The sequence below is a fragment of the Rattus norvegicus genome, chromosome 5, assembly GCF_036323735.1.
Source record: "Rattus norvegicus strain BN/NHsdMcwi chromosome 5, GRCr8, whole genome shotgun sequence".
In the NCBI taxonomy this organism is placed as follows: Eukaryota; Metazoa; Chordata; class Mammalia; order Rodentia; family Muridae; genus Rattus; species Rattus norvegicus.
Window position 1 is genome coordinate 77,870,798 of NC_086023.1, and position 26,562 is coordinate 77,897,359.

At 41.1% G+C, this 26,562-nt stretch overlaps 2 protein-coding genes across 3 annotated transcripts in view; one reads left to right on the forward strand and one right to left on the reverse strand.

The window, feature by feature from the left end:
* Musk (muscle associated receptor tyrosine kinase) overlaps window positions 1–26,562 on the forward strand; it is a 114,094-nt gene that overhangs the window by 17,238 nt on the left and 70,294 nt on the right. For both annotated transcript variants that reach the window (XM_063288470.1, NM_031061.2), the window contains exon 5: window positions 1,016–1,157. In XM_063288470.1, the coding sequence (XP_063144540.1) occupies window positions 1,016–1,157 (142 nt within the window). The remainder of the gene's footprint in view (window positions 1–1,015; window positions 1,158–26,562) is intronic.
* 4930522L14Rikl (RIKEN cDNA 4930522L14 gene like) lies at window positions 15,481–15,855 on the reverse strand. Its single transcript, XM_006238204.5, has one exon. It carries the CDS (start codon window positions 15,724–15,726, stop codon window positions 15,532–15,534), a length of 195 nt encoding a protein of 64 aa, XP_006238266.1. The 5' UTR covers window positions 15,727–15,855; the 3' UTR covers window positions 15,481–15,531.

Genomic DNA, 26,562 nt, shown 5'->3' on the forward strand with positions numbered 1-26,562 from the left:
GATGGAGGGGCTGGTTGATTGCCAGCCTAACTTCAAGCTCAGTGAAGATCAAAGGAACAAAGTAGAGAATAGATTATTATGACATCGATGCCCTCCTCTTGCCACATAAGTACACATGGTTACACACACATGTACACCTGCACAGACACTCCCACACATACATTCACACACAAATACACACACATTTACAAAAAATTTAACTATTCATTGGGTTAGCTTGTATGGTTTTGTGTGTCGACTCTTTGGTTACTAATACATTGTTTTCATGCATGATCATCATCTCTATAGCTCTGCCCTCACCAAGAATGAGAGGACAGACTATTCCCATCCTACCAGGCCCAACCCACTCTGTGGGAAATAATACACAGTTCTTAAGACATGGCAAATAACTGAAACAAACCATAAATTTGGTGAGTTTCACCAAATTTAATCTCAATATGTGCACCACTTGACTTTCCTTTGGTTATAAGTCTTGATGCAATTTCTGCAATAAAAATTAAAAAGTGAATGGCTTTGTAAGGTTAACAATGAATTCAAAAAGAGGAGGTAAATGTCACATCTGAACTCCAAAGGGTAATTACGAAATTCTCGAAGGTATGCATTCTCCTAAGGAGATCCTAAGGGTACAGTGTGAATCACGGTGACGAAAAGCAATGCTTTGCCTTGTGTTTTATTCTGGGGGTTTGCCGTGTGCATGCTAAGCACGTTCTCTACCACTGAGCTACGCCTCCAGCTGCAAAGTGCCATGCTTTCAAACAATCCCCACCTTTAGAAATCATGATCACCGTTGTGTTCTAATGTGATGAAGGGAAAAGTAAGGAACAGATGCATTCTTAGGAGATTACTGAGACGGTTAATTGGATCATCTTGCATGGTCTCAGTAGTATATGTTAATAGGCATGGGCAGAGAGGAGGCCGAAACTTCGGGTGTTAAGGGTAATGATACATCAGTGAAATAAGGCAAGTGTGTCTTTGACGAAGGCTGTTTTCAAACTCATGTCCCTGTCTTTGGCAGGAAAATTCCAGGATTGCAGTTCTTGAATCTGGGAGTTTAAGGATCCATAATGTGCAAAAGGAAGACGCAGGACAGTACCGATGTGTGGCAAAAAACAGCCTGGGCACAGCTTACTCCAAACTGGTGAAGCTGGAAGTGGAGGGTAAGGGGCAGCGAGCGCCCGTCACTGCCGTCTGGGAAGGCTGTACTTTGGACGGAGAAAGATGTGATGTAGGAAGTTGTGGTTCACCAGCCTGAGGGCAAGGCTTTGAAAAGAGAAGTCAAAAGGCATTTCCTTAGCATAAACGATCATATCCCATCTATGGCCCCAATTGCTGCTATTTTTGAGCATTGCAGCAAACGAAATTCACAATGGTGGTAAAACTATGTCACCATTTTGGTGTGTCTTTCCGGCTCAGACTCAGACAGTTCTCTCATTTATAAGATTGGATGCAAATAAGTTCATCTTTTTAATACACTTGGATTGACTTCAAAACATAGGAAGATAGAAAAAAATTAATCCTTTTCCAATTACAGTTTCACAACGAATGGGAATAATAAGGCAATGAATAAAACATATAAAACACGGTCCTAATTCTGTGAATTATGTAGCAATTACTGCTTTGAGCATAATAATAGTTTGTCCGATTCTTTTTAAATTAGGTCATTCAATAAACTCCTGGGAAAGACCACCATTGAGAAATCGGAATCCAAAACAGATCTCCATTGAGAAATCAGGATCCAAATGGATTTCAGTGTTCCATTTCATTGTTTGTCTGGTTTTTTACCTACGATTTTATCACATTTGGTTTAAAAATAGGAACTACGACCCAGAGGAGGCCTAGGGAGGAACTGGGAGGACTAGAGAGAGAGAGAGAGAGAGGAAACAGTAATCAGGATATATTATATGAGATGAAAAATCTAATTCAATAAATGGGGGTGGGGAGGGGGACTGCCAGCCTCCCTGTGCTGAACAAGTGACTCGGCCATGAAATCCTTCCCAGCTCCCCCTGTTCTGAGCTGTGGATCCAACAGCTCTGACTTTTTACTTCCTCTGTAAAATCGAGTTTAAAGAATCAAGCTATTGATTCTGTCCAGCAGTCTGGCCTGGTATGCACTTCACAGATGATGGTTACAGATTTTTCTGCTTTTATTTTCTGTTTTTGACAGATCAAATGTTGTACTAGACATAACACGGGAGCAGCCATTAAAACAAGGAAAATATGGGTGGATCCCTGACCTTTGTACCATCTCACTCTGCTTCAGCCAAACTCTGTCCTTCCCCGCATTTTCCCCAGATTATTTACTAGGCTTTTATTAAAGTTAACTTCACTTCCTGAATAGACCCAGGTCCTTTCCCTCACAGCTTTAATGACTTCCTTTTCCATATCTGTCTCAGGTTGAGGCAACATTTTTATGGTATCATTCCACTAACTGCTCATAAAATTTCCATTAGAAAATGGCCAACAACATGTATACATAAGGTATAATATATCTTACACAATAGCATTATTATATATACAGATAATATATCTTGGCATAGTTTGCAACATAGTTGGTACAATTTAACATCTTCTAATTTGTTGATGCTATTTAAAGATTAGAATGCAGGCTTGAGAGATGGCTCGGTGATTAAAAGCACCGGTTACTCTTCCAAAACACTGGGGTTCCATTCCCAGAACAGGGCAGCTCACAATTTTCTGTAACTCAAATTCACCTGCCTGGTGACAAGATCACCTTGAATGCTATGTTCGATAGAGAATGATGTTATCCAACTATATAAAATGCCACAAAAGATTTCCTTATCAACCCTTCAAACTCAAGTTTTCTGTCCTCTCAGTTATTAAAACACATTGCTTCAAACTGGTTCAGAGAAAGTTGTTGTCGGTATTAATCTGCTGGAGCCCAGTTACACAGTCTGCTCTTGCCACTTAATTGTGAATCAATAAAATGAGATACCGCTTCCTTCTTTCTAACATTGAAATGATCGTGCTTGTTGCCTTGACTCTTAACATATGCTGGAGGTCTTATCAAAGTTTGCTATGGCTGGGAGCTCATGCTAACACTTGGAATTTCTCTAACAGTTAGTAAGAAACCTATATACTGCCTATGTCTATTCTACATTCTCTATTTTTTATGAAAATACCCAAAATAAGTGACATATTGTTGCTAGTCCATATAATTATAACGTAAGTGATATCAGTCATAATTTTTCTTGCTGTCAAGTCTATGATGATGTTGCAAAGGCAGGGCAGCAGGAACAGCTGAAAACTCATGTTTTGGTTCACAAGCAGGAGGCAGAGACGGCACACTGGCAACAAAACTTCAAAGCTCAAACACCAGTGAGACACTTTCTCTAACAGGGCCACACCTCTTAATCCTTCCCAAACAGTTCTATCAACTGGGGACCATGCACTCAAATGTAGGAGCCTATGAGAGGTATCCTTATTCCAACTACCATACTAATCCTCTGTCTTCTGTCAAAAGATACCGTACGTGACATATAGAGTTCCTGATGAAACCCAAGCCTCTGTAGCATGTGTCTCATTCAAATTTGATGGGAGGGCTAGAATGTTGAAATGTGCAAATGATGCTGAATGGTTCGTGTGGAGAGCCATGTGTACTTGCCACTCAGAGTATTTGAAACAGGAGTATCGTATACTGCACCATTTTAGGAAATTAAGGGGCAGTGAGGGTGGTTCATTTACACGGGGTCACAGAGGTGGCAGTATCTAAGAAGCTGAGACACATCAAATGTTGTCTCTTCTATTAAAGAAGAAGACAGTTCTCCATGATGGTGTGTGTGTATATGTGTGTGTGTGCATGTATGTGAATGTGTGTGTATGTGAATGTGTTTGAGCATGTGCATGTGTGTGAGTGAGTGTGTGTCTGTGAGCCTGTGTGTGTTTGTGAGCGAGTGTGCATGTGTGTGCATGTATGTGTGTGTCTGCATGTATATGAGTGTGTGTGCATGTGTATGGGGCTGTGTTTAAGAGTATGTGTGTGTGCTTGTGAGTGCGTGTGTGAGTGTGTCAGTATGTGTGTGTGCATGAGTGCATGCGTGCCTGTGTGAGTGCATGCAGGCTTCTGTATGTGTGTAGAGATTCACAAATATTTCAATGAACATGGCAAAAAGAGGTGTGGCATCAGAATAGGGAGCAGTTAGAAATACTGACCATGTTAAAACATCACAGGAAGGGAATTTAACATACAGAGGAGAGGGGCACAGTCAAAGTAACAGGGTGCTTTGGCACACACAAGGATTGCAGCCAGGGTTCAGGTGGAACTATGAACTTTATACAGAGGGAAATCACATGCCCTGCTTTTCCCAGGACACTTCTGTTTCACACCTGTCGCTCTGGAGTAAATATTAATAGACTTCCGCTTTTTACTTTCTAAAGTATCTAGGATTCCATGGTCCATTATACAGCTGTTCTCCCTAGGGACAGAGAGTTTTCTTCCTTGGGGTAGAGGGGAAATGGGAATAGTCCCCGATCTGAACATCTCTTTTAGGAAGTAGATGGTAGGTTATCCTGGGTAAAGAGGGCACGGTGGGGGTTGGAGGTCGGCAGGGTGAGGAGAGTGGAAAGATTTTAAAATAGCCATGGGATGGGGGAGATGACTCAAAAGGAAACACGGGATTGTGGAACAACTTTAAGACTTTAGCAGAGAACAGGATCATGGATATGGAAGGAGAGGCCTCTTCTGCATGGCTGAATCACACCACTCCCCACCCACTTGAATTTTGATCTATTCTACAGATAAGCATTTAGAAAGAGAATGTTTACATTGTGTTGAAAGGCAAGACATGAGTATTAGAATCTTGCCAGAAAGGAAAATAAGGCAAAAAAGAATATTCCCCAAGAGAGTAAAGCAATGAATCCCAGATTCTTTTATGCTTGAAATGTATGTAGCTTAGTATCCAAACACTGAATCCAAAAGGGTTGAAGCCTGGGTTTAAATCTTATAGCGCCAGCAATAGGACAGATATGATAATGTGAGAGCCTACCTACTGCAAAGACTTAGAAATTCAGGACGCACTACACAACTCATGGGGGTAAAATGTATAAATCCAGACACCAGAAGTAATTAGGCATGAGCAACTTTGTTGGTAAATTCCCAAGTATGTTCCCTGCTGCTCTGAGGCCATGGGTGATATCCCCATTTCCGTTTCCCAGTTTTAAGATCCGTACAGATGAGGAGACGAGGTTTTGGACCCCATGAGAAGGAGAGGAGAACACCCAGATCCTTGCTTAGGGCTGAGGAACGTAGCGATGGCAAGAGAAGCCAGGAAGATTCATGTGCGCGCGCGCGCGCACACACACACACACACACACACACACACACACACACACACACACACACACGTAAAAACTTGTCTGTCTTTACCTGAATTCCAATTATAAGGGAATAAAAAGTCTTCTTAGAAACATATTCGGGGCTGGGGACTTAGCTCAGTGGTAGAGCGCTTACCTAGGAAGCGCAAGGCCCTGGGTTCGGTCCCCAGCTCCGAAAAAAAAGAACCAAAAAAAAAAAAAAAAAAAGAAACATATTCAACACTCAGAACACAGAGATAGGATATTAAATTGACACAGTTGGGGATCACTGGTAGGAGAAATTAACATAAAGAGTCAGTTCTAAGTGAAAAGTTTAACAAGAAAAAAATTATGCAAAGTGAAAGTGCCTTACTCAGGGGACATAGCATTTTGATGTATTAGAAACACAGGAAGGATGAGCTCACACCATGAGTTATAGCTGTCTAGGAAGGAACGCTCCTGAGTTCACGTCAACACAGAGGAGTTCAGCAAGCAGAATAGCATAGTAGGGAGCACAAATAAACATGCTCAGAGCAGTGAAAACCACAAAAGGAGAAATAGAAACAAAATGTATGTTTCCTGTGTGATAATCCAGCCTAGAAGGGAGGGGCTCCTAAGCCCCACCTCCGCTGAGTAGCTATTGGCTGTTGGAGAGGGACAAGCACTCACCCTTTGGGGAATGGTCTCCATGTCTCTGTGGATGGGCCCACACCTATGCAAACAAGGGCATCCCTGATTGAGCTCTTTGTGAGATTAGAAATAAATAAGTGAACAAGAAGTTGTGACGATGGAGTAGGGGGTAGATATGAGCAAGGTGTACTGTATACACGTGTGAGATTCTCAAAGGATGAATTAAAATGCATTTTAGGAAGATGGGAGGCAATTTTGAAAGAGTACTTTTAGTAAGTGAAGATATATAATGGATGAAATTGAAATCTGATTGCTGAATAGTTACCTGGTGGAAACAGAGAGGTCATTTACTCATTAAAGAGACCACTTTAGAATTCAGACATCAGCGCAGCTACATTGAAAAAAGGTGGAAAAGAGGAAATGAGTTCAGAAATAATGAAAAATATGCTAATAGAAAATCTGAAAGAAAGAAAGAAAGAAAGAAAGAAAGGAGGGAGGGAGGGAGGGAGGGAGGAAGGAAGGAAGGAAGAATCCGAACTCAGGAACATAACAGCGAATGAACCCCCAGAACACGTGCCAGAAGTGATGGAAGACTTAACCCCCCCCCCCAAGTAGGGCAAACAAAGAAACAAACAACAAAAATCAAGTCTTAATCAGCCAACAGGGTCAGCTTTATCCAGACCCATCACAATAAGACAGCAAGAACTGCGTGTTATCAAAATGTTGAAGAAAAGACAGCTTATACACATTCAAAGAGAAAGACCGAATGGCCAAGCAACCACTTTCAATTTACCTGATAATTTGGGATAGTTTAGTGGTGGTCTTTTAGTGGGGGGGGGATCCCCGTTAAGATGTATATAGAATCATCTCAATAATTTATACTCTGCATTGTCTAAGTAAAAGCTTATATCAGTGTATATTTGAGGTTAGTTGTTATAAAGTTGCATATAATAGCAGCAAATTAAATGAGAGTTATACTGTATATCAGTAAAAAAAAGGCCTATGATTCCACCCAGCCATGAAAAATGTGAAACAGATTTGTAGGTATAGGAATATCCCTCATATCTATTCTGAGCCTCATTTTCCCTGTCTCTAAAATACAAATAAGACTGTCACCCACATCTTAGGTTGCTGTGAGCATGGGCTAGCATGGGCACATATTGAAAACCACACAATTATTTTCAGGCTTTATTATTCTTCTCCTTTAATAAGTCCTTGCACAAGGATTAACATGGTTCTTGAAAAGTATCAATTAGTTGCCTAGTAATATGTTCATAAGTGAAAAAGTAAGTTAAACACCATCTCATATTTTACTCATATATTTGAGTAAATGTGAATCAAAGCTAAGGGCCCACATCTCTGTTTATAGAATTATGGGAGAAGTTAGGTTATACAATTTAAATAGCTGTATACTCTTTGAACCTGTGTAAAGAGACTTTTATAATTAGGAAGTTAATATACCATGTTCATGTTTGGGAAATTATATCTCCCAAATATTGTACTGCTCTGATAAGGCATCATGAACCTTCCCATTCATCTGCGTGATGCTTTATGCTTTTCCAGAAAAGACTCAAGGATGGGGAACACTTAGTCAAAAGTCCTTGGTCTAGCCTACAGGTTGACTCACCATACTTGGTTCAGTTGGAGCATATTGGAGGTGAGGACCTGGGTGAGCAGAAAATGAAATTCTGCTCTTCCTTCTAGGAAGGAAATCAATCCATAAAGACATCCTGCATGAGCTCTGCAGAGAAAGTAACCAGAACTTCCTAGATGGTTCAGGTGAAGGAGGACACAGGACAGGTATATGCCTGGGTTCTCTGCATTTGGTCATTTATTTACTGAGAAGCAGATACCTGAAATTTTTGTTAGGATTCTCCAGTGGCCTGGAGCCTCCAGCATAATCACTGAGTTTATGTTCTGATCCTTCTATGAATGTATTCCAGCTCCATTGGCCACTGACTTATAGAAAAAGAGGAATATAAAACAAATGTAGGCTCCCATAGAAAAATAGAGTGTTGTTTTAGGTGAGACGGACAGAGGTACACCGATTACACCTTGACAGGGACTCTACGTTGTCTGTTGAGTTCCATGGTCATATGAAATGCAGAAGAGGGCTGTCAGTCTCATGACTGTGCCTGCCCTCCTACAGAAGGATAACTCTTGTCTCTGGGTCCTCTGGGACCATGGATACAGCCAGGGAAATCTGCTTGACCTATTGCATAAAGTCTAAGATGTTCATTTTTAGTACTTTCCTGTATCTGGGTCAAACCACAGTCTCATTGGTTTCCTTAACTGCAAACGTCAGTGCCTGCTGAGATCAACCTTACCGGTGCTAAAGGAAGTTAAACTGGGCTGTGGCTTTCAGCCCTTAGCTGCACTCATTACTTAACTATCTTCTCATATGAGAATTGCTATGCAGCTATCAAAAAGACATATGCTAACCATGCTAGCTTACAAGGCTGCCTGCCTTCTTTTAGACTAGAAATGATTTTTTTCTGCTTGTCATCGGTTATTTTAATGAGCTCCCATAGAAGCAAGAATCCCATTTTCCCCAGTAAAATGATTCCATGCAATGGTTTTCACCTCAAAAATTGTTATTCATATATTATTTTTGTTAGGCTAAAAACAGAGACACACTGACTTTTCAGTGCTACATAGTAGGACATTTTTTTCCTTCAGGGAAAGTCCTGCTATCTCTCTAATCAGCTCTACATTTAACTTGGATATGGTTCATATCCACAGAGTGAGCCAAAGTGTTTCCTTGTATATCTGAAAGGCTTTCTCCAGGTTAGGGGGCACAATGGCTTGGGGAGATGAGAACAGAAAGTGCTGATATGGATGGTAAGGCTGCTTAAAAGTCATATGCACAAAGTCATATGATCACTGGGGACAACGTTGCCCTGCAAGATTGAATTTCTGCTCCTATTATATTTTTTTTCTCAAAAGTTCATTGCTTTATTTAACGTATTTTTTTTTATTAACTTGAGTATTTCTTATATACATTTCAAGTGTTATTCCCTTTCCCGGTTTCCGGGCAAACATCCCCCTCCCCCCTCCCCTTCCTTATTGGTGTTCCCCTCCCAACCCTCCCCCCATTGCTGCCCTCCCCCCATAGTCTAGTTCACTGGGGGTTCAGTCTTAGCAGGACCCAGGGCTTCCCCTTCCACTGGTGCTCTTACTAGGATATTCATTGCTACCTATGGGGACAGAGTCCAGGGTCAGTCCATCTATAGTCTTTAGGTAGTGGCTTAGTCCCTGGAAGCTCTGGTTGCTTGACATTGTTGTACTTTTGGGGTCTCGAGCCCCTTCAAGCTCTTCCAGTTCTTTCTCTGATTCCTTCAACGGGGGACCTATTCTCAGTTCAGTGGTTTGCTGCTGGCATTCGCCTCTGTATTTGCTGTATTCTGGCTGTGTCTCTCAGGAGCGATCTACATCCGGCTCCTGTCGGTCTGCACTTCTTTGCTTCATCCATCTTGTCTAATTGGGTGGCTGTATATGTATGGGCCACATGTGGGGCAGGCTCTGAATGGGTGTTCCTTCAGTCTCTGTTTTAATCTTTGCCTCTCCCTTCCCTGCCAAGGGTATTCTTTTTCCTCATTTAAAGAAGGAGTGAAGCATTCACATTTTGATCATCCGTCTTGAGTTTCATTTGTTCTAGGGATCTAGGGTAATTCAAGCATTTGGGCTAAAAGCCACTTATTAATGAGTGCATACCATGTATGTCTTTCTGTGATTGGGTTAGCTCACTCAGGATGATATTTTCCAGTTCCAACCATTTGCCTACGAATTTCATAAACTCGTTGTTTTTGATAGCTGAGTAATATTCCATTGTGTAGATGTACCACATTTTCTGTATCCATTCCTCTGTTGAAGGGCATCTGGGTTCTTTCCAGCTTCTGGCTATTATAAATAAGGCTGCGATGAACATAGTGGAGCACGTGTCTCTTTTATATGTTGAGGCATCTTTTGGGTATATGCCCAAGAGAGGTATAGCTGGATCCTCAGGCAGTTCAATGTCCAATTTTCTGAGGAACCTCCAGACTGATTTCCAGAATGGTTTTACCAGTCTGCAAACCCACCAACAATGGAGGAGTGTTCCTCTTTCTCCACATCCTCGCCAGCATCTGCTGTCCCCTGAGTTTTTGATCTTAGCCATTCTCACTGGTGTGAGGTGAACTCTCAGGGTTGTTTTGATTTGCATTTCCCTTATGACTAAAGATGTTGAACATTTCTTTAGGTGTTTCTCAGCCATTCGGCATTCCTCAGCTGTGAATTCTTTGTTTAGCTCTGAACCCCATTTTTAAATAGGGTTATTTGTCTCCCTGCGTTCTAACTTCTTGAGTTCTTTGTATATTTTGGATATAAGGCCTCTGTCTGTTGTAGGATTGGTAAAGATCTTTTCCCAATCTGTTGGTTGCCGTTTTGTCCTAACCACAGTGTCCTTTGCCTTACAGAAGCTTTGCAGTTTTATGAGATCCCATTTGTCGATTCTTGATCTTAGAGCGTAAGCCATTGGTGTTTTGTTCAGGAAATTTTTTCCAGTGCCCATGTGTTCCAGATGCTTCCCTAGTATTTCTTCTATTAGTTTGAGTGTGTCTGGTTTGATGTGGAGGTCCTTGATCCACTTGGACTTAAGCTTTGTACAGGGTGATAAGCATGGATCGATCTGCATTCTTCTACATGTTGCCCTCCAGTTGAACCAGCACCATTTGCTGAAAATGCTATCTTTTTTCCATTGGATGGTTTTGGCTCCTTTGTCAAAAATCAAGTGACCATAGGTGTGTGGGTTCATTTCTGGGTCTTCAATTCTATTCCATTGGTCTATCTGTCTGTCTCTGTACCAATACCATGCAGTTTTTATCACTATTGCTCTGTAATACTGCTTGAGTTCAGGGATAGTGATTCCCCCTGAAGTCCTTTTATTGTTGAGGATAGCTTTAGCTATCCTGGGTTTTTTGTTATTCCAGATGAATTTGCAAATTGTTCTGTCTAACTCTTTGAAGAATTGGATTGGTATTTTGATGGGGATTGCATTGAATCTGTAGATTGCTTTTGGTAAAATGGCCATTTTTACTAAATTAATCCTGCCAATCCATGAGCATGGGAGATCTTTCCATCTTCTGAGGTCTTCTTCAATTTCTTTCCTCAGTGTCTTGAAGTTCTTATTGTACAGATCTTTTACTTGCTTGGTTAAAGTCACACCGAGGTACTTTATATTATTTGGGTCTATTATGAAGGGTGTCGTTTCCCTAATTTCTTTCTCCGCTTGTTTCTCTTTTGTATAGAGGAAGGCAACTGATTTATTTGAGTTAATTTTATACCCAGCCACTTTGCTGAAGTTGTTTATCAGCTTTAGTAGTTCTCTGTTGGAACTTTTGGGTTCACTTAAATATACTATCATGTCATCTGCAAATAGTGATATTTTGACTTCTTCTTTTCCGATCTGTATCCCCTTGATCTCCTTTTGTTGTCTGATTGCTCTGGCTAGAACTTCAAGAACTATATTGAATAAGTAGGGAGAGAGTGGGCAGCCTTGTCCAGTCCCTGATTTTAGTGGGATTGCTTCAAGTTTCTCTCCATTTAGTTTAATGTTAGCAACTGGTTTGCTGTATATGGCTTTTACTATGTTTAGGTATGGGCCTTGAATTCCTATTCTTTCCAGGACTTTTATCATGAAGGGGTGTTGAATTTTGTCAAATGCTTTCTCAGCATCTAATGAAATGATCATGTGGTTCTGTTCTTTCAGTTTGTTTATATAATGGATCACGTTGATGGTTTTCCTTATATTAAACCATCCCTGCATGCCTGGGATGAAGCCTACTTGATCATGGTGGATGATTGTTTTGATGTGCTCTTGGATTCGGTTTGCCAGAATTTTATTGAGTATTTTTGCGTCGATATTCATAAGGGAAATTGGTCTGAAGTTCTCTTTCTTTGTTGTGTCTTTGTGTGGTTTAGGTATAAGAGTAATTGTGGCTTCGTAGAAGGAATTCGGTAGTGCTCCATCTGTTTCAATTTTGTGGAATAGTTTGGATAATATTGGTATGAGGTCTTCTATGAAGGTTTGATAGAATTCTGCACTAAACCCGTCTGGACCTGGGCTCTTTTTGGTTGGGAGACCTTTAATGACTGCTTCTATTTCCTTAGGAGTTATGGGGTTGTTTAACTGGTTTATCTGTTCCTGATTTAACTTCGATACCTGGTATCTGTCTAGGAAATTGTCCATTTCCTGAAGATTTTCAAGTTTTGTTGAATATAGGTTTTTATAGTAAGATCTGATGATTTTTTGAATTTCCTCTGAATCTGTTGTTATGTCTCCCTTTTCATTTCTGATTTTGTTAATTTGGACGCACTCTCTGTGTCCTCTCGTTAGTCTGGCTAAGGGTTTATCTATCTTGTTGATTTTCTCAAAGAACCAACTTTTGGTTCTGTTGATTCTTTCTATGGTCCTTTTTGTTTCTACTTGGTTGATTTCAGCTCTGAGTTTGATTATTTCCTGCCTTCTACTCCTCCTGGGTGTATTTGCTTCTTTTTGTTCTAGAGCTTTTAGGTGTGCTGTCAAGCTGCTGACATATGCTCTTTCCTGTTTCTTTCTGCAGGCACTCAGCGCTATGAGTTTTCCTCTTAGCACAGCTTTCATTGTGTCCCATAAGGTTGGGTATGTTGTATCTTCATTTTTATTAAATTCTAAAAAGTTTTTAATTTCTTTCTTTATTTCTTCCTTGACCAGGTGATCATTGAGTAGAGCATTGTTCAATTTCCACGTATATGTGGGCATTCTTCCCTTATTGTTATTGAAGACCAGTTTTAGGCCGTGGTGGTCCGATAGCACGCATGGGATTATTTCTATCTTTCTGTACCTGTTGAGGCCCGTTTTTTGACCAAGTATATGGTCAGTTTTGGAGAAAGTACCATGAGGAGCTGAGAAGAAGGTATATCCTTTTGCTTTAGGATAGAATGTTCTATAAATATCCGTTAAGTCCATTTGGCTCATGACTTCTCTTAGTCTGTCGACATCACTGTTTAATTTCTGTTTCCATGATCTGTCCATTGATGAGAGTGGTGTGTTGAAATCTCCCACTATTATTGTGTGAGGTGCAATGTGTGTTTTGAGCTTTAGTAAGGTTTCTTTTACGTATGTAGGTGCCCTTGTATTTGGGGCATAGATATTTAGGATTGAGAGTTCATCTTGGTGGATTTTTCCTTTGATGAATATGAAGTGTCCTTCCTTATCTTTTTTGATGAGTTTTAGTTGAAAATTGATTTTATTTGATATTAGAATGGCTACTCCAGCTTGCTTCTTCTGACCATTTGCTTGGAAAGTTGTTTTCCAGCCTTTCACTCTGAGGTAGTGTCTGTCTTTGTTTCTGAGGTGTGTTTCCTGTAGGCAGCAGAATGCAGGGTCCTCGTTGCGTATCCAGTTTGTTAATCTATGTCTTTTTATTGGGGAGTTGAGGCCATTGATATTGAGAGATATTAAGGAATAGTGATTATTGCTTCCCGTTATATTCATATTTGGATGTGAGGTTATGTTTGTGTGCTTTCATTCTCTTTGTTTTGTTGCCAAGACGATTAGTTTCTTGCTTCTTCTAGGGTATAGCTTGCCTCCTTATGTTGGGCTTTACCATTTATTATCCTTTGTAGTGCTGGATTTGTAGAAAGATATTGTGTAAATTTGGTTTTGTCATGGAATATCTTGGTTTCTCCATCAATGTTAATTGAGAGTTTTGCTGGATACAGTAACCTGGGCTGGCATTTGTGTTCTCTTAGGGTCTGTATGACATCAGTCCAGGATCTTCTGGCCTTCATAGTTTCTGGCGAGAAGTCTGGTGTGATTCTGATAGGTCTCCCTTTATATGTTACTTGACCTTTTCCCCTTACTGCTTTTAATATTCTTTCTTTATTTTGTGCGTTTTGTGTTTTGACAATTATGTGACGGGAGGTGTTTCTTTTCTGGTCCAATCTATTTGGAGTTCTGTAGGCTTCTTGTATGTCTATGGGTATCTCTTTTTTTAGGTTAGGGAAGTTTTCTTCTATGATTTTGTTGAAGATATTTACTGGTCCTTTGAGCTGGGAGTCTTCACTCTCTTCTATACCTATAATCCTTAGGTTTGATCTTCTCATTGAGTCCTGGATTTCCTGTATGTTTTGGACCAGTAGCTTTTTCCGCTTTACATTATCTTTGACAGTTGAGTCAATGATGTCTATGGAATCTTCTGCTCCTGAGATTCTCTCTTCCATCTCTTGTATTCTGTTGGTGAAGCTTGTATCTACAGCTCCTTGTCTCTTCTTTTGGTTTTCTATATCCAGGGTTGTTTCCATGTGTTCTTTCTTGATTGCTTCTATTTCCATTTTTAATTCCTTCAACTGTTTGATTGTGTTTTCCTGGAATTCTTTCAGGGATTTTTGTGTCTCCTCTCTATGGGCTTCTACTTGTTTATTTATGTTTTCCTGGAATTCTTTCAGGGATTTTTGTGTCTCCTCTCTATGGGCTTCTACTTGTTTATTTATGTTTTCCTGGAATTCTTTCAGGGATTTTTGCGATTCTTTCAGGCATTTTTGCGATTCCTCTCTGTAGGCTTCTACTTGTTCTCTAAGGGAGTTCTTCACGTCTTTCTTGAAGTCCTCCAGCATCATGATCAAAAATGATTTTGAAACTAGATCTTGCTTTTCTGGTATGTTTGAATATTCCATGTTTGTTTTGATGGGAGAATTGGGCTCCGATGGTGCCATGTAGTCTTGGTTTCTGTTGCTTGGGTTCCTGCACTTGCCTCTCGCCATCAGATTATCTCTAGTGTTACTTTGTTCTGCTATTTCTGACAGTGGCTAGACTGTCCTATAAGCCTGTGTGTCAGGAGTGCTGTAGACCTGTTTTCCTCTCTTTCAGTCAGTTATGGGGACAGAGTGTTCTGCTTTCGGGCGTGTAGTTTTTCCTCTCTACAGGTCTTCAGCTGTTCCTGTGGGCCTGTGTCTTGAGTTCACCAGGCAGCTTTCTTGCAGCAGAAAAGTTGGTCTTACCTGTGGTCCCGAGGCTCAAGTTCACTCGTGGGGTGCTGCTCATGGGCTCTCTGTAGCGGCAGCAACCAGGAAGACTTTTGCCGCCGTTTCCGGGAGCTTCAGTGCACCAGGGTTCCAGATGGTCTTTGGCTTTTTCCTCTGGCGTCCGAGATGTGTGTGCAGAGAGCAGTCTCTTCTGGTTTCCCAGGCTTGTCTGCCTCTCTGAAGGTTCAGCTCTCCCTCCCACGGGATTTGGGTGCAGAGAACTGTTTATCCGGTCTGTTTCCTTTAGGTTCTGGTGGTGTCTCAGGCAGGGGTCCTGCTGCTCCTGGGCCCTCCCCCACGGGAGCCCAGAGGCCTTATACAGTTTCCTCTTGGGCCAGGGATGTGGGCAGGGGTGAGCAGTGTTGGTGGTCTCTTCTGCTCTGCAGCCTCAGGAGTGCCCACCTGACCAGGCGGTTGGGTCTCTCTCTCACCTTTTTTTTTTTTTTTTTTTTTTTTTTTTTTTTTTTACCACTGTTGCTTTTCTTTAAAAGTTCTAGGACGTACTAACATTTCTTCAGAGGCATGTTCATACCAACTTGCACATGAAAATTATCTTCCATGTCTTCGGAAACTTTGACAATGTTCTTCAATAGTATGGTCTTCCCAATTGTAACCTATAGCACTGAGGTTCCTGTAGGTCTCCTGCATCACATCTTTGTAGAGACTCTTCTGTGAAGGATCCAGCAAAGACCATTCTTCTCGGGTGAAGTTCACATGTACATCATCATAGGTCAATGCATCCATGTCGCAACTTCGGAGCTTGCCTGAACATGCCTCACAGAATCCAAACACAGGACACAGAACACAGCAGCCAGGACCATTTAAGACTGCTTAACTACTAAGCGAATACTACACCAAGGCACTCCTATTATATTTTTTAAACATTTGTTTTTTTATTTTATGAGTATAACTATGTGCTTAATTATACGAGTGTACAATGCAGGTAAGAATGGATTTAAGCAGAGGGTGTCAGATCCCAGAGTTGGAATTATAAACAGTTGAGACATACCTGTCCTGGGTGCTAGAAACTGAACCCAGGTCCCTTGCAGGAGCCCCAAGTGGTCTCCCCTGAGCCATCTCTCTAGCCCCTTTGCTCCTAAACAGTGGCCTTCTTTTAGACACACATATATATATATATATATATATATATATATATATATATATATATATAATAGTAATTAATCTTACAGAACTGAAATGGTTTTTGGTATGATTATGTATTTTTCTGTCTCTGTGTGTGTGTGCATGCGTGTGTATGTGTGTGCATGTGTGTGTGTGCATGTGTGTGTGCGTGTGTGTGTGCATGTGTGTGTGCGTGTGTGTGTGTGTGTGTGTGTGTGTGTGTGTGTGTGTGTGTGTGTGTTCATATGGGTCTTTGATATAAGATTTTTCATTATTGGAAAAGACCCAATGCACACTTTTTGTTTCAGTTTGTTTGTTTTTGCTTTTTCTTTCCTCAAGTTTTTGACTTAACCATGGGTAGCAGGATTTATTTATTGGCCCTGAATATAGGAATATAGATCTTACTGCCTCATGTAAACATCGAATTCACATGAGTCCTATTAGATGAGGAAAACCAACATAAGTAGAGGAGTTGTCAAGACGCAAATTAAACTAGATGGATGTTAGAATGCGCCAAGGCCCCTGGTGGTTGCATTATCTGTTACGACCTGGCTTGCTTCTGGCTTCATAAATCACAGAGAAATAAAGGTTGGACAGAAAGGAAGCTGGAGCTCCCAGGGACCTCATGGTGTAAAGTGTCCTGATAGAGATACAAAAGGGGCCCGCTGAGGGCCAGAGCAGGGCAGGAAGCAGCAGGAGAGTCCTTCTAGGTAGACACTGCTGTATGCTTCTCGAATGTTTATGCATCTCCCGTTTCCATGAGGCTTTGAAAAGCAGCATCTTATCTCAACATGAACACGAATGTTGGCAGCGAGGAGGGAAAGCAAGCAGGGTGGAAATTTTAAGTGGCTCTGGGACATGAACCTCTGTTGCTAGTCAGGGCACCAGAGGGCTGCTGATAGTTTTCCTGCAGTCTAAAAGGCTGGACTTGCATGCTCTTAGAGCTGGCCAAGTTTCTATTTAGAAACTTGTCTCCTCAAGATCTTTTGCAAACAACAAAGTAGAGATCATCCTAAATTAAGCAACGATGTGTCTGTCTGTCTGTCTACCTGTCTATCTACCTATTCTATTAATCCTCTCTGTCTCTCCTCTCTCTCTCTCTCTCTCTCTCTCTCTCTCCTCTCCATCTATCTATCTATCTATCTATCTATCTATCTATCTATCTATCTATCTATCTATCATCTGTCTGCCTGTCTATGTCATCTATTGACTTCTCTACCAGCCCACCAATCTCTTGATCTTCATGTTTCTGAAGTTGGTATCAATAAACATACATACAATAAATAGCGCTGTTTCTACAATGTTAGACTTCTGCCTGCCCGCTCTGTTGGCGATCAGATTTTCTTGTTGCCTCTACAAGAGTGGAAGCGATTGTGTAATGTTTATACCACATTTGATTTGCTTTTTCCTTTGTTTACGCTACAGCTCTTAATATGACAAATGCCACAGAGAGAGGTATTTAACCCCATGTGTGCTGTGTCTCGGTGATTGCAGTTTTAATAGACGTGCGGTGGTCCTGTTCCAGGCATCAGCTCCACTTGTTTGATGCCACTAACAGGTTTGGTTTGCTGTCATGAGTAGAACATGCATTTTAAAATCAAACAAAAGAGAAACCCATAAGCCTCTGATACCCCTAGGGGCTATCTTTGGCAGAACTAAATCTGCATGATTTGATGGGTGCATGCTCCAGAAAAGTCTGACCTCCTGACTTGGACATTATGCTGTGGTTGTTGAAAGTCTGTAAGGCCTTAGGGAAGCACATCTCAATGGTCCTTTCCTTGCAGACATGTCACTAAAGACTCCAAGGAAAAGAAGGCACATCAACAATTACAGTACTGAACCAACAACCAGGAAAGTCAGAGGACAGTTAGTCCCTTTCAATCTGAACTGCTGAAGGAAATGGATTTGAAAACCAGTAAATGATTTTGTGTCATGCTTATGTTTTCAATAATTATTTAAAATGGAAAATGATTATGAACAGAAATTGATAGGCTTTAGTTGGAGACCAAAGTAAAAACTTGAACTTAATTTTCTGTGTATAAATATGACTCATAGATTCAAATACACATTTACAGCCTAGGAAACTTTAATAAAATAATATACTCAACATAGATGGTAGATCGATGCTCCAAGTGCTAAGTGATAGAAAAAAACTATGCTGCCTTTTTTGAACCTAAATTTAAATTGTAAATTGAAAATGTATGTATTTGGGTGGAAAGAAATCATGGGAAGCCTTTTGAATTCTATGATAAACAGGAGGTCCAATAATTTTACCTATATTTTCCTTAGATAGCAAGTGTATAGTTTTGGGGTTTGAATTAGTATATTGCCTTCATGACTGATAGTCTATGGCAGGCATGACTCTTGGAGGAACAGACTGTTCTGGCTGATAACACAAGCCCCAGATTGTCGTAGAAACTGAACAGGCTCCAGAGTCTTAGGGAAACTTTCTGAGTTTAGAGCCCAAGTTCTCCACTTGCTGCTTCAGAGCTTACCTTAGAAAATATGTATCCTTCTGCCTCAGTTTTTCTACTGGCAGAATAAGTTATCAACCTCACAAATTACAGAAGTGTAGGTTAGGGTAACACTCATGAGAACAGTTGTGGGGGTGGGGTGGGGAATACATCAGACAGACAAGGTCTTCAATGTGACTCACAGGGTTCTAGTTGTGCAACTAGAAACAATGTAAGAATTTGCAAGGGTAGCTAACAGTCCATTTCATGTATGATTTATCTTTGAGGCAGAAGCAATACAATCTATCAGTAGCAAAACGTAAATTTTAATTTAAAACGGAGATCATACCTTTTATCCCAAGAAGGCAGAGGCAGGCAAATCTCTAAGTTTGAGGCCAGCCTGGTGTATACAGTTCCAGAACCACTAGGTCTACACTGAGATAGCCAAAAGCGGGGAGGGGGAAGCGGAGAGAGAGAGAGAGAGAGAGAGAGAGAGAGAGAGAGAGAGAGAGAGAGAGAGTGTTTATTAGCTTTGAGTCTATTGGAATTGTAATCATACTTTATATCTAGAATGGTAATTGTAAGAAATTAGTTCAACCCCTTAATTTGCAGATAATGAGATGATACCAGGGTTTACAGCAGGAAGAGGTGGTCCTGGGTTTTTATCTCATCTTCTACTATCCGTTTGTGATTCTTCCCTTCTGTCTGCACAAATTACATAGATCGGCACTCAGAGGTTTGCCTACCCATTGGCTGGCCCTGGGTATTAATCCTGAAGGCCCTACTTACTAGCTACACAGTTTGAATGACTTACTTGGTCTTTGAAGTCTATTTCTTCATGTGTTAGAAAAGGGGAGGGTGGAGGAACCACTGAGAGCCCAGAGTGCTTCAGATGGAAAAAGCACACAGTGTCCATGGCGGCTTCTCCATAAATCCTGGCTGTGTTCAGGATTCTTGTCTGCTGGGAGCATTGTTCTAAAGCTGATGCCTTCTATCCAGGGAGAGCTTCTGGCTAGGTTTCTCATGTTTCACCAACAGAATGTCAACATTCCCAACTGCTCATCTGGGTTCCAAAGAACATAAATCCAGCCTCGATCAGCGTTGCCTTGCACCTGCATGCCTGTTGCTTGTTAGAGATTATAGCTTTGCTTTGGCCCCACTGTGACGAGTGCTGTCAGAAAGCTTATCGAAGGAGGTGTGTGAAACAGGAACGGGTCTGTAGTAGTAAACTGGAAAGGGGCTATCTGGGGGCAACCTATTTGAAAAAAAAAATAACACCAAAACAAAACCAATTTGTGTTTCCCAGCTTATATAACTTTTATTTCCTATAAAAAATAGATATTTGCCCAAAGGTTTTGCTTGAAATATCGTTTTCTATCACTTTGTGTTCCAAGTAAATGTCAAGTGAAAAGTTGGTTTAAAAATTTAGTGACTGAAGGATGTGAAGAGATTTCCGTGACAAAGTCATGTGTGTGAGCCCTGTCTGGTAGTGTCTCATATGTCTCCTCATGTTGCACTATTCCAGTCCTTTCTGAAATGTATCCCCAAATAGCATTCGAAGCTTAGTTTTGTCCATGAAGTTGAGTGGATCAGAAAGAGCCTTATTATTCCATGGCTAGAACATACTCAACTCAAAATCTATATGGAGAAGCTAGCTAGAAAGAAGACTCGGTGGCTGAAAAGTACTTACTGCTGCTCTCGGAGAGAAATGGGAGTCTTGTCCGAATACCTACATGAGGTGGCTAAACACCACCTATAACTCCAGCTCCATGGAGTCCTCTTCTGGCTTCCTTGGCCTCCTGAAGCCAGGAAGCCTCCTGAGCTACATTTTGAGAAGTCCTGACTTGAAGATATCTACTTGGAATGTCATTATTCCTGATGAATCTTAAAAGTCTAAGTAGATAGGTTACCCACAAGTAGTGAGAGATAAATGCCATTATAATTATAAATTGTTACACTTGTTTAGTGCCTGCAATGTTTAATGTAATGAGGTAGCAGAGAAAGATATAAAAAATAATTAAGATTTGTACCATCAGCTTCCCATTGTTGTAACAAAGAGCCTGAAACAGTCAACTTAAAGGGAGAGAGGGTTTGTTTTGACGAGCATTTTCACAGGATTCTTCTGTCAGTGGTCACTTGGCCTCGTCCTAGCCTCGACATTAGGGCAGTGGTTCTCAACCTTCCTAATGCTGTGACTGTCTAATACAGTTCCACAAGGTATGGTGACCCCCCAGCCATAAAATAATTTTCATGCTACTTCATAATTGTAATTTTGCTACTGTCATGAATTTTGCTACTGTTGTAAATATCTGTGTTTCAATGGTCTTAGGTGACCCCTATTAAAGGGTCATTTACCCCAAAGGAGTCATGACCCACAGGCTGAGAATCACTGGTCTAGAACAACACAATGCATTGTGTAGGGAGGTGTAAGAAAGACTTCCGCTTACTTAATGGTGGCCAGGAAGCAAAGAGTGAGACAGGGCTGGGTTCTATATCTTCTTCAAAAGTATGTTTGAGTGACCTAAACTCTTCGCATCAAGTTCTGCCTCCAAAAGCTTCGTCATTTCCTAATAGCACTACAGACTGGTGACCCTCACAGCAACGGGCCATTGGAAGACATTCGAAACCTATGATAAGTTTCATGTCTTGAATCTTTCCAAACATAGTGAAAAGTCATGGAAACTTCAGAGCATCGAAGGTGGGACCCAACCGAGTTCTGACTGATCTTCACCATTCCTTGTGTGGCTCATACCTCTGTGAGAGACGAAAAGGAAACAGACAGGGATGGGGATTACAGGTCTATTATGCGCATGCGCATGCACAGAGAGCCCATCCCTGCCTCATACTCAGAGCACAGCAAGAAGGGAGAGTCTGTGGCAGCAACTATTAGTGGCCACTACAGCCTTGATGACCTGGGACTCGACTCAGACTCTTACTGAGGTTCTCTTTGGTTCCATTCTGTGTCAGATGTAGTTTTAAATGACGGAAATCTACAGTTTGGAAGCATGTGGTCCTATTGGACACTCCGAATCCCTTGTAAAATAACCACAGACACTACCAGTTCTCACCATTTAACAAACCAGAATACTCCGGTGGTATTTCACACCCAAGTTGTTAAGATCGCTGGGCTCTTATTTATTTGTCCAGCTGAAAGTTCTAAACACAAGAAAATAATTGATTTTTTTGGACCACTCTTAGAATGCAGACATCTTTCCGAGCTTCTGATAAAAAGAAAATTTGATGGATATCCTAAAACTTGGTTTATGCCTGCTGTGGCAGGACTAGGAGAAGTTGGGTGGACGGCACATGGGACCTCCTCCCATCTGCTAGGCTTTTGTAAGCTGAAAATTCTTTCAGATATACAGGGTTTAGAATGGAAGCCAGGGGAGGACTTCTCCTCTAGCAACCAAGCAGTTTAGCATCGCTTTCCATCAGAATTGAGGATGAATATTTTTTTCTTTGAAAGAATACATTGGAACTGAAGCCCAACTTTTTATAGTCTTAGTGTTAAAGTGAGATGTTTGCAGGACCAATTTAATAAAGGAAAGACTGTTTTTCATCATTTCCCTATCTACACATAAACGTGAGCATAAAACAAGTAAACTTCCTCAGGCTCTACTCTGATTAACTGGGTAAATATTTTCCCCCATGCTTAGCAGTCAGAAGTCCTTATTATGAACTAGAAAAATGTTATTGTCTTAAAGGCCACAGACAGGTCCTCTGCGGGTCACAACAGAGAACCGCGGTCTTGTGGAGGTGGGAAGGTCCCTCTGAGGACTTGGTGCGGGTGTCACTGCGAGGATGGCGTGCTTTGGTTCCACTCCCTCCAGGGATGGAGGCCCAGTAGGGACCGCCTCATACATGCTCTGGCCCTGCTTCAAGAGAGACAGAAAAGTGAAAGTGGCCCCATACCAGGATCTTCTTTCTTTGCCCTGCTTTAGCTACCAAGAGACAAAAAGGGAATCCAGGTTCTATATTTTTTTTAAGGTTTGTTCTTATTTCCAGATTTCATTTTAATGATTGAATAACAAGATAAGAATCTGTTGAGAAACAAGAGTTCTATGGAGCCACAGCACCACTGCTCTTCAACTCTCTTGTGTCCAATTACTGATAAATAAATAAATAAATAAATAAATAAATAAATAAATAAATAAATAAAATCTAGTAAAGGGGACCCGTTGGTCTGTTGGTAGCATTTGTCCACTCACAGATATCCCTAATTCAATGGTCCTTGGAAAACACAATTCTAGAAGAGATTCAAATAACACGTACAGAGATTCGCATCCAGAGTTTAGCATCAATGGCTACAGGACGAATTTGCCTTCAGAGAGTGGTTCTTCTCTTGATAGTTTCGTTGAGGTATGGAGATGGGGACATGCTTTTCAAACCTGTGAGAAAACAGCAGGTAACCTGAGCTGCATCTGGGAAGCACGAGGCAAGTGAGCCCAATGTTAAAAATAAAATAAGAACCTACCTGTGAAGTCTGTTGAAGGGACAGAACAGCCTTCATGAGTCAGAAGGATATCCTAGAAAATGAGAGGGGGCAGAGAGAGGGAGAGGGAGAGGGAGAGGGAGAATATGAATCTGTCTTCAAATCTTACCCCCCATGCTTTGTAGATGTATTTTCAATCAGTGTGTAACAACAACAACAACAACAATAATAATAGTAATAATAATAATAATAAATTTTATTAACTGATTTATAGAAATAATCTTTTTAATTTACAAAAATTTGATAGTTTATTAATTTATTCTTTTACACTTTGTACATGTTTATAATATGTTTTGACCACCCACTCATTCCTGTACTCTCTCTTTTCCTCCCCAACCGTCACCCAGTCTCCCTGCCTCCCGTTAAGCTCCTATCTTATTTTAAAGATATAAAATAGGCTTCTCAGTATTACAGAGCAATAGTGATAAAAACTGCATGGTATTGGTACAGAGACAGACAGATAGAACAATGGAATAGAATTGAAGACCCAGAAATGAACCCACACACCTATGGTCACTTGATTTTTGACAAAGGAGCCAAAACCATCCAATGGAAAAAAGATAGCATTTTCAGCAAATGGTGCTGGTTCAACTGGAGGGCAACATGTAGAAGAATGCAGATCGATCCATGCTTATCACCCTGTACAAAGCTTAAGTCCAAGTGGATCAAGGACCTCCACATCAAACCAGACACACTCAAACTAATAGAAAAAAAACTAGGGAAGCATCTGGAACACATGGGCACTGGAAAAAATTTCCTAAACAAAACACCAATGGCTTAGGCTCTAAGATCAAGAATCGACAAATGGGATCTCATAAAACTGCAAAGCTTCTGTAAGGCAAAGGACACGGTGGTTAGGACAAAACGGCAACCAACAGATTGGGAAAAGATCTTTACCAATCCTACAACAGATAGAGGCCTTATATCCAAAATATACAAAGAACTCAAGAAGTTAGACCGCAGGGAAACAAATAACCCTATTTAAAAATGGGGTTCAGAGCTAAACAAAGAATTCACAGCTGAGGAATGCCGAATGGCTGAGAAACACCTAAAGAAATGTTCAACATCTTTAGTCATAAGGGAAATGCAAATCAAAACAACCCTGAGATTTCACCTCACACCAGTGAGAATGGCTAAGATCAAAAACTCAGGGGACAACAGATGCTGGCGAGGATGTGGAGAAAGAGGAACACTCCTCCATTGTTGGTGGGATTGCATACTGGTACAACCATTCTGGAAATCAGTCTGGAGGATCCTCAGAAAATTGGACATTGAACTGCCTGAGGATCCAGCTATACCTCTCTTGGGCATATACCCAAAAGATGCCCCAACATATAAAAAAGACACGTGCTCCACTATGTTCATTGCAGCCTTATTTATAATAGCCAGAAGCTGGAAAGAACCCAGATGCCCTTCAACAGAGGAATGGATACAGAAAATGTGGTACATCTACACAATGGAATATTACTCAGCTATCAAAAACAACGGCTTTATGAAATTCATAGGCAAATGGTTGGAACTGGAAAATATCATCCTGAGTGAGCTAACCCAATCACAGAAAGACATACATGGTATGCACTCATTGATAAGTGGCTATTAGCCCAAATGCTTGAATTACCCTAGATGCCTAGAACAAATGAAACTCAAGACGGATGATCAAAATGTGAATGCTTCACTCCTTCTTTAAAAGGGGAACAAGAATACCCTTGGCAGGGAATAGAGAGGCAAAGATTAAAACAGAGACTGAAGGAACACCCATTCAGAGCCTGCCCCACATGTGGCCCATACATATACAGCCACCCAATTAGACAAGATGGATGAAGCAAAGAAGTGCAGACCGACAGGAGCCGGATGTAGATCGCTCCTGAGAGACACAGCCAGAATACAGCAAATACAGAGGCGAATGCCAGCAGCAAACCACTGAACTGAGAATAGGTCCCCCGTTGAAGGAATCAGAGAAAGAACTGGAAGAGCTTGAAGGGGCTCGAGACCCCATTTGTACAGCAATGCCAAGCAACCAGAGCTTCCAGGGACTAAGCCACTACCTAAAGACTATACATGGACTGACCCTGGACTCTGACCTCATAGGTAGCAATGAATATCCTAGTAAGAGCACCAGTGGAAGGGGAAGCCCTGGGTCCTGCTAAGGCTGAACCCCCAGTGAACTAGACTGGTGGGGGGAGGGCGGCAATGGGGGGAGGGTTGGGAGGGGGACACCCATAAGGAAGGGGACGGGGGGAGGGGGATGTTTGCCCGGAAACCGGGAAAGGGAATAACACTCGAAATGTATATAAGAATTACTCAAGTTAATAAAAAATAAAATAAAATGTAAAAAAAATAAAATAAAATAGGCTTCTATTTCCTTTTTATATATTTTATATCTTTAGATCTTTATTTTATATCCTTAAAATATTTTTGGAAGATTTACACATGTGCTCAGTGTATCTTAGTCATATGCACCCCCCTCCCTCCCTCAAGTCTCCCCCACCTGCCCCCAAATATCTCCCATCGTTTTGTGACATTTCGGAGTTGAGAGCCAATCACTCCATTTTTTCCCCTTCTGGTTGAAAAAAAAAACTGAAATTTGTAGAAGTTGAGCAAGAATCAGATCAAAAACCCGGTGAGCAATAAAGTTAAGATTCTAATCCACTTCTCCCACCCTTGGTACCATGTATAAACGGAAGGAGATTACCTTAGCGCTGAGTATGGGTTTCTCAATTTCTGAGTTTGCCTAATTTCTATGTACTTCCCCCAAATCTCCAGAGTTAGGTAGAACTTTGGCGACAGAGAGTCAGGATTCCTTGAGCTACTGTCTGGGAAGAAACCCACATGCATAAAGGCAAATAAATGTGTCTGTGTAAGGTACACACATGGCCCAGAGACTGGAGTCACACCTCCAAGGAACTGGGTTTACAGAGGATTTGGAACTGTGATTGTGGGTGCTGGGGACTGAACTCAGGGCCTCTGGACAAACAGAATGTGTTTTTAACCACTGGGCCATACATACATTATTACATCAAAAAAAAAATGGATGCAGAGGAAAATATGAGCTCTTTAGTTGAGCGTCAAAGGGAACACTTGAGGCCAGCCTAAGTCTTAGACTGTCCTAAAATGAAAAAACAAAACAAAACAAGACAAAACAAGACAAAACAGTAAAGGGCAAATAGCATCTCAATGTTTGATGTGAATGGGATCATTTTTATTTGTCCTTGGTGAGCACTTGAGACATTTTCTTTAATCACCCTGTAGCAGAACGGCCAGGAACTGTTTGGAGAGGTGCATGAAGAGACCAGGAAAACTGGACTTTATAACGGCTATTTTGAGAGGCTGCTCTGTAGCACTAATAATCTTTCTATTTTAGTTTTGTGGTCCATAAATTTCTACCACGGCAGAAAAGTAAATTGCACTTGGACCAGAGTAGAAGACATAGTTTTCTTTTTCTCCTTCAGTTACATTTTTAAAACCCTCTGACCTTCCCTTTTAAAGGTTGGCCTTGTCATCTCAAATAGGCCC

Excerpts from the sequence above, each read along its gene's own strand:
- 4930522L14Rikl (XM_006238204.5), bottom strand. The coding sequence starts at position 15,726 with ATGGATGCATTGACCTATGATGATGTACATGTGAACTTCACCCGAGAA.